The 7,563-nt window shown below is 58.0% G+C and overlaps 1 protein-coding gene across 2 annotated transcripts; it reads right to left on the reverse strand.

The window, feature by feature from the left end:
* Nucleotides 1–594: 594 nt before the first annotated feature.
* Vgll2 (vestigial like family member 2) lies at nucleotides 595–7,067 on the reverse strand. Of its 2 annotated transcripts, none has more exons than XM_021240677.2 (4): nucleotides 6,926–7,067; nucleotides 5,051–5,354; nucleotides 3,462–3,863; nucleotides 595–2,524 (listed from the first exon to the last, which is right to left on the reverse strand). In XM_021240677.2, exons 1-4 carry the CDS (start codon nucleotides 7,004–7,006, stop codon nucleotides 2,484–2,486), a joined length of 828 nt encoding a protein of 275 aa, XP_021096336.2. In that variant the 5' UTR covers nucleotides 7,007–7,067; the 3' UTR covers nucleotides 595–2,483. The 2 variants fall into 2 exon arrangements, with proteins under 2 accessions (XP_021096336.2, XP_087046332.1); XM_087190206.1 differs by lacking the exon at nucleotides 6,926–7,067 and adding an exon at nucleotides 6,340–6,811.
* Nucleotides 7,068–7,563: the final 496 nt, after the last annotated feature.

Below are 7,563 nucleotides of genomic sequence, written 5' to 3' on the forward strand. Positions count from 1 at the left end.
GCCTGGTCTCCCAGGGGCAGAGCAGAAAAGCACACTGGGACTTGCTGCATCTTATTTATGTTTGCATACGCCAGGGATCCACGCCAGTGGAACATGGATTAAAAAAATCCACAGAGAAGTCCAAAGTTAATTTTAGTTATTGCTTCAATGTCCAAACTTCAGGCTGACTCTGACAAGACTTGGTCAGGGTGGGTGTGAAGAACTTTAGAGCAGGAGAGGCTTTTAAATACTGCAATGAATTATTAGGAGAAGCAGCAGTAAGGGCTCTGAATCTTCCTGAATGGTCAGATAAGGGGTCTGGACCATGACCGGTAATGGTGTCTTTGAGACCTGGGACCTTCAGTTTGACCACGTGTCAGTCCCTGCCTCTTCCCCCATACTTTACAAGGAAGGAGAGCAAAGTAAGTTCAAAGTAAAACAGCTAAGAGCGAGATCAGAACTAGACCACAGTGCTTGGAGTGGGGATGGTATAACCCCTGTGCTAGGCTCTTTACATCCACATCTTGGCCCTGCCACTTACAAGCTTTATGACTGGGCAAATTACTTCTCTGTGTGCCTGTCTTCTCACAGTAAGAAAGAGATCATCATAACAAATACTATATAAAATGTGGAGACTTTATTGAGAATCTGCCCATGAAGCCCTCAGATCAGTGCCTGGTACATGAGAAATAACACCAGTTATTTATTAGCCATCCCATCAGGAGCACAATAATCACAGAACACCTTCCATCTCGAACTGCTCCTATAATGATATGTGTACTTCACAGGTTCCCCAAAGACAGGAAGGGCATGGGGGACTCAGCCAAGCTCACGTGCTGCACAAGGTCCAGAAGCCACTTCCAACTCCTGAGACAATTACCGAGGGTAAACAGTGTTTGCCTCTCTCATGGCAGTGACGATCAAGATGTGAACTAATGGTTTTATGCTTCAATAATGTACAAGGAAAATTTGAGCACAACACAAAATACATCTCCTGGGGCCTTTGGTGAAAGATCACAAGCAACTCTGGCATCAAGAGAAAAAGGAGAAAGATTATAAGAATCTTCTTTGTCTAGAAGATTTGGTTTCTTAGCATAGCTTAGTAGAATAAAAAACAGCCAATATTTCAAAATCACTTTTAATCAATGACTCCACTATCTTAAGAGTCTAGAACTTATGAAGTAACAGTCATTCCCTTCTGGAAAATAACCCACGTGTGTCTGCTGGATGGAGCTGAAGTGGTCTCTGGGATGGCTGCTCCTGAGCCCCAGGATGCTAACAGCTAAGCCCTGGTTTGTAGCCATGGGCTTCTCATCTGTAAAACCGGACCACACTTCTCACTCCTGGGTTTGATGTGAGGTAAAAGAGGCTAACAGACTTCACAGTCCAGCAACACTCTGGAAAGACAGACGTGTGGGCTTACATTTCTGACAACACTGCTAACATCAGATCATACTTCTAAAAATTATCTTATTCTACTAAAGGAAAACTGACATTTATCTTCTTATGAAACAACACAGTGAACTCACAGTAAACAGACATCTTTTAATGTTTGCTTCTTCTTCCTCATCACCTTCAGCTTTGTCCATGCACAGACCCCTTCCTCTGTCCCAACACAAAAGTGACCAATCACAACCATAAAGATGGAGAGAAATAACGGAAGTGCTGTTGACTCCATGGATGCGCCTTCCCTGTGGCGATTCCTACTCCTCCCCAGGAAGACAGCTGGGTCTCTTGTGTGTTTTTCATCCAGAGGAGAGAGGAGGCCGGGATTTGTGGGAGAGAAGGCAGAGCAGGTTTCTTCTTTCATTGTAAAATGTTCCTTATAAAAAAAGATGATATATGTACATATATATAAAATATATCCGGTGCAACTGCTATTGTCCTGCCACACACTGGAAGTGCCACCTTGGTCGATGTATTTCTGGAGTTTTCAACAGTTGTCTGACAACAGCTGCATTCAGCAGCCGTGGGCAGGTGGTTCCTGATCAGTCCCCGCCACTCACTTCGAGGCTGAGGCGTTCAGAGTCCGAGGAGAAAGTCTAACTTTATGTCCGGAGTGGGTGTTGTGAGGCGGACAGTTGGAGGGAGCTGGAGGAAGTGGCTTCTTCGCACTTCCCTCCAGTCTGTGCTGCAGACACGTTGAATCTGAGGATATTGACATCAGGAGTGCTGTGATCAGGCTATGCAATGAAATACTTCACATCAGCATAAAGAATATTCATGCCGAAAGGTCTCTTTTTCTTTCCCCCATTCCAAGAAATCTTACGATATCGTATCACCCGACTAAGCAACTTCACCGCAGATATTTCCAGTGATTTGGCCAAAGTCATTAAACATGTGCAGTCTCTGGGTCTACTCTTCTGGCAGAAGAGATTAATTCTGGATGACATTTCTGTACATGTGGTTTTTGGATTTCCCAGTACACCAAGAAGTTTGAAGTCTCTGCCTTCCCGGGAGCCTCCGCGGTCAGAAGGGGAGGGAAGGGGGAACCTGGCCAGCGATCAGCTCAGAAGGGGTGCACCACAGAGCGAGTAGCGCCGAGCTGCAAACCAAGATCAGAAGCCGTTACAAACCCACTCCACATCACTCGGGCCGCCACCATGTGCACTGTGCAGACACCTAGGGGAGAAGGTGGGCTGTCTAAAACCAGTACAGATCCTTGCTTTTGTCCTGAAGCTGCAAACCTGGAAACAGAAGATAAAAGGGACAGAGGAAGAGAGAGACAAAAGGGAGAGCAGACAGGGAGGGAGGAGGCACAGGATATTTAAGGGAAGAGAAAGACAAACATCACTGTTTTATTGTGTCTTGGGGGGAGGGTGTGATTGACAGTAACAGCAAAGCAACCAGAACGTCAAATCTGCACCTGAAGCAGGGGTGTGGTGACCATTCATTTATCACAGAGCTATTTTTTCATTTACCTTAAAAATAAAGCACATAAAGCAGAAGCACCTCTCAGAATGCACCATTCAAATTCACCTCTTGAAGCCAGAGACTGAGCACTTGGCATTACTGTTAAGGCCATATTCCTTAACTTTCACATCTGAGAGGCCTATTTAATTTGGCAATGCAGCGGATACAGAGGCCCAAGAAGGTGCCCGGGGAGCCTAGAAGTCCCAGAGAATAAACGCAGTCTCAGCGGGGCTGTGGGTCAGCGCTGCCCCGAACGGGATCAATTCTAAGTTTTCTGAGGCCCCATTGAAAAACAGCAAAAGGAGACAAGTGAAACCGCAGTAGATTCCACGTGTAGTGCGGTGCTGACCCCGCGTGCGCGCCCGAGAAGCAGGGCCCGGAGCCCCTGGGCGTCTTCGGGGCCTCCCTGCTGGCCTGCGGGGCTCCGGGCCGCAGCGCGGGCGGCAGAGTTGGCTCCTCCGCAGCACCAGCTTCATCTCTAGAAAGCCCTGTGTGGCCCGGGAGCCGAGCGGCTGCTGCTCCGGTGCCACCCACGCACCGCCCTTGTCCCCGGGTCGGCGTCCGCTTACCTGCATCGGCGCCCAGGCCCAGGCCGGCGGCGTCCCCAGCCGGGCCGCCGAAGGGCGCGGGGGGCGCGGCCCAGGCCCCGGGGGGCGGCTCGGGCCTCGCGGGGCGCTCGCAGGCCGGGCCGCGGGGCGCGGGGCCGAGGCGGGGGCGCGCGGGCCCCGCCGGCATCAGCAGCGGCCCGAAGCGCGCGTCCAGGCGTGGCGCGTAGACCTCGTGCACCGCGGCGCCCAGCGCGTAGGGCGCGCGAGGGGCCCAGGCCTCGGTGGCGCCGGCGGGCGCGTAGGGGTCGGCGGCGAAGGGCAGCTCCGGGGGCGCGGCTAGCGGGGCGCCGAGCGGGGCCGCGGGGTAGGCGCCGCCCCAGAAGGACGCGGGCAGGCCGCGCTGGCTCATCGGGCAGGGCCCGTCTGCGGGGAGGAGAGGGCGGTCAGCGGCGAGGCGCGGCCCGAGACCCGACCTCCCGCGCGCGCGCACGGCGCAGGGCCCTCCGGCCAGGCCAGGTCTCCCAGACGCTCTCCCAAGTACAGCCCCAGGGCTTCGGCGAAGCGGCCTCGGAGGAGAAGGAGCAGGTGTCCGCAGGGAGGGCCAGGCAGGCACGGGGCTGTCGGAACCCTAAGTTCCCATCGGGAATCCGGGAACAACTAATTCCTATGGCCGTCAGCACCAGGGTTAGTCCCTGGTGCGCGGGAGCGCCGCGGGGCGAGAAAGGCAGGCGCAGGCCTCACAGCGCTGCTCTGCGGGCCGGGTGTGAGCACGCAGTCACCCCGAAACGCGGGCACCTGGACAGGAAAAGGAGTGTTCTGCATTTAACACTCATGGTTTGGGTCTTGTCCTAGGGCAAGGTTGGTGCAAACTGCCAGACTCTTGAAAGAAAACGGGGCGGGGCGGGGGGGCGTAAGTGCGCTCATTTCCCTGGAAATGACAGATGGAAACAAGAAAAGCTGTCTCGGCAAAGTCATTTCCTAACTCGGTACACATGAAAAACTAAGCCTGGGGAGCAAGTTTATTGCCTGGTTTCCCTACCTTTATTTTACTGGCAATAAAGGGAAGTTGAGGTTTCGGAGGAGAAGGCATGGCTAAGTTGTTACTTTACTCCGCCTCCCCGAGCCCGCTAAACCCCGGCAAGGGCAGCGACCTCTGGCAGGTGCTGCCTGCAGGGCTGCTTCTTCTGTCTTTCGGAAACTGGGAAAATGCCTGGGCCGGCTCCTGAGCCTCAGGCTTGGGCTGGGGTTAGAAACCTCGCTCCATTGACATATTACACATTTACCTTTTAATGTTGGAATCTCACTGCTTCAGGTGGACGGGACGCAGTATTACTCTAATTTTAGAGACCAGTAAATAGTGGCCTCAAAAAGGTTAAGGACGTTCCCAAGGTCACATCCTAGACGTCCAGGTAGAGTCAACAGGCAAGCGTAGCCTTTCCCGGGTCCCTGCCTGACTCTCCTCAGACTGAGACCCAAGCCCTTGCCCCTCAGGGTGCTTCCTCCCGCACGCTCCTCTTCACCCTCCTCCCTGTCCGCCCAGTCGGGCCTGGGGGCCCCTGGGCTGACCTGGCCAAGTTCGCCCACCCCTGCCCAGCAGGGCCCGACCTCACCTCGCCAGGGCCCCGCACTCCGGGCCGCTTTGCTGCTAGCACAGCTTGGGGAGTAGCTGCTGGGCTGGCTTAGGGCCCGGCTGAAATGCTCGTCCACCACGGAGCTGATGTCTCCCTGGAAGTAGGTGAAGAGGACGCAGCGGGAATTGATGTACTCGGCCTCGGGCGGGCACTCTTTCTCTGAGCTGCCTTCCTCCTCTTTTATGCTGGCTGCCGTTTGGCTCGAAAATGAGGAGCTGCCGCTGCTGCTGGGGCTGGCAGTGCACTCGGGAGCTTCCTGCATTTTGGAGTAATAGGCTAGCTTCTGCTCAGGGAGAGAAAGAACACAGGTGTCAGTTTCCAAAGCTGGGGCAAGCCCTGAGCCGAGGTGCCCACGGGGCTGGCACCCATGCCAAGTTGTGCCCTCCACAGGAAACCAGCAAGGGTCAGTAGCCTTCTGGGCGTGCACCCTGGTGAGGGCAGCTTCCACAGGGCAACACTTGGCCCTGTGTCCCGTCCTCCAGAGGTGCTGCTGGGTGACAGAAGACACCCAAGAGCAGGTTGTGAGAGTCATACTTTAAAAATCAGGCACTTAGGGGGAAGGGCACACAGATCACTAAGGCCGCCCAGGTTAAGCATCCTTGCGAGAAAACAGGAAAACCCCAAGTCCACCCCAGCACAGTCAGAGGGGTGAAGGGAGGCTGCTCAGGAAGCGTAGAGGGAAGAGTCCCACTGAGCGGTGGACGGGGCAGGGAGACGCAACCCATCCCAACAGATTCCAGTTGATATTTGTTCACTCACCCAGACACTGCCCACTTTCCAACATATTTAAGGAAAAGCCGGGGGCCTGTACTCCCACTCAGCACCTCCACACACACGAAGAAGAACAGAGGTGTAAAAACCAGCAGGGAGGAGGTTAAGATCTCCACTGTGAGGCTGGCTAGATCCCGATGTGTGCCTGGGACTTTTACACCCAGGGCGGCCGCTGAGCGGTCTGAGCAGTGTCAAAGCCTTGTGCAGACAGAGATGGCCTCGAGGCCGCCGAGAATCCCCCAGAAAGGAGGCGAGATCTCAATACCCGAGGGGAAGGACCGGACAAGACCAGCCCTTCCGGAGCCCTGTCCGGGAGGGGCGCAGCTCAGGCTGGGGCCGAGCCCTGTCACCGAGCGATATAGCCGCTTCCTAAATGCCACCTTCCCATCCGCTTGCACGGAGCCCCTCGGCGATTCCTCAGGTTAACTCTGAGACTGCAAACGCCAAGGGGCAGCAGTTAAAAGAGGAAGAGGGACGAAAACCAAAAGCAAACCCACCCAGTCCATCCTTCAATCACGTTTCTGAACCGACGCTGTGGACCTGGAGCGAACCGCGGCGCACATGACCAGGGCCGGGGTATTTCGCCTCACCAGCGAGGAGCCCGGGCCTCCCCCTGCAGCCTGGCCGGGCCCCGAGGTCCTCAGGGTGCGGCTCTGGTCCTCAGAGTCCGCTAGGTCAGCTGCGGGGAGGGCGCTCGGCTAGACGTGCGACCAGGAAAAGAGAAATCAAAAGAACCGTGCGGAGTCTGCAGGGCCCGGTGAAGTGGTCGGAGGAGCGAGCTTACGGAAAGCAGGTCTGCCCGCTCCGGAGCCTCAGACCCGGGAAAGGCAGGGCCCCGCACCGGCGAGGGCCCCAGACCTGCGCCCGGGACGGTGGCGGGGCCGGCCCTTCCTCCCGAGCCGGGCTGGCTTTCCGTTCGTGGTCCTCCTCGCCTGAGGACCCAGTTCGCTTTCCCCGCCGAGCTCCCGCAGCGCCCGGGTCGCCGGGCCGAGGACCCAGCGCGCCCACCCCGTCCCGGTCGCGGCCGCGCCCCACGCCCTCCCGCCCGAGCCCGAGCCCGAGCCCGAGCCCGAGGGCGCGCACCTGGTGGTAGGGGGCGTAGGCGGCGGCGAAGTAGGGCTGCGGGGCGCCGTAGACCTGGTACATGACCTCCAGGCAGCTCATGGCTGCGCAGCGCTCGAGCGCCCCGCGGCTGGGGGCGCCGCGCCTTTATCGGCGGGGCCGCGGGCGGGGCCCGGCTGCAGCGGGCGAGGTGCGCGGGCCGCCTCCGCCCTGGGGTCCGCTGCGGGCTCCGCCTCCCTTGGGGCGCGTCGCCGCGGGCGGCAGGGCGGGGCCTGGCCCGGCCCGGCCAGGAGCCCCCTCCGCTGAGGCCGAGCCGGGGACTTTGGGTCGGGTCGGGGGATCCGCGCCCGGGCGGCGGCGCCGGGACTCCAGGGGCCGCGGCCGAGAGCGCGCAGGTCGGGGGCGTCGGCGCGCGCCAGCGGGTGGGGCCGGGGCTGCTGTCGCGGGGCGCGGCGGCCCGGGGGCGCAGCTCGTCTCCCGCGTCCGGAGCCCCAAAGTGCGGGTCGGGCGCGGAGTGGGCTCCTTCCCCAGGGGCAGTGGCCGTCACACCCGGCGCCGGCGCCTCGGGCTCGAGCCCCACTGTAGAAGCGGGGTTCACCTCGGGGTGCCTTCACCGCGACCCACTGAGCTCGGGAGCCACAGGATGATAAATGCCACCA

Source organism: Heterocephalus glaber, unplaced genomic scaffold (genome assembly GCF_053883595.1).
Source record: "Heterocephalus glaber isolate CG9 unplaced genomic scaffold, H.glaber_assembly_v1.0 deba00001550, whole genome shotgun sequence".
Classification (NCBI taxonomy): domain Eukaryota; kingdom Metazoa; phylum Chordata; class Mammalia; order Rodentia; family Bathyergidae; genus Heterocephalus; species Heterocephalus glaber.

What these genes read in the sequence shown, in the direction of transcription:
- Vgll2 (XM_021240677.2), bottom strand. Translation starts at nt 7,006, where the DNA reads ATGAGCTGCCTGGAGGTCATGTACCAGGTCTACGGCGCCCCGCAGCCC. An exon ending in CCTACGCCCCCTACCACCAG is followed by an intron (nt 5,355 to 6,925) that starts GTGCGCGCCCTC and finishes CTCCCTGAGCAG; the next exon opens with AAGCTAGCCTATTACTCCAA. An exon ending in GGGCCTGGGCGCCGATGCAG is followed by an intron (nt 2,525 to 3,461) that starts GTAAGCGGACGC and finishes CTTGGTTTGCAG; the next exon opens with CTCGGCGCTACTCGCTCTGT.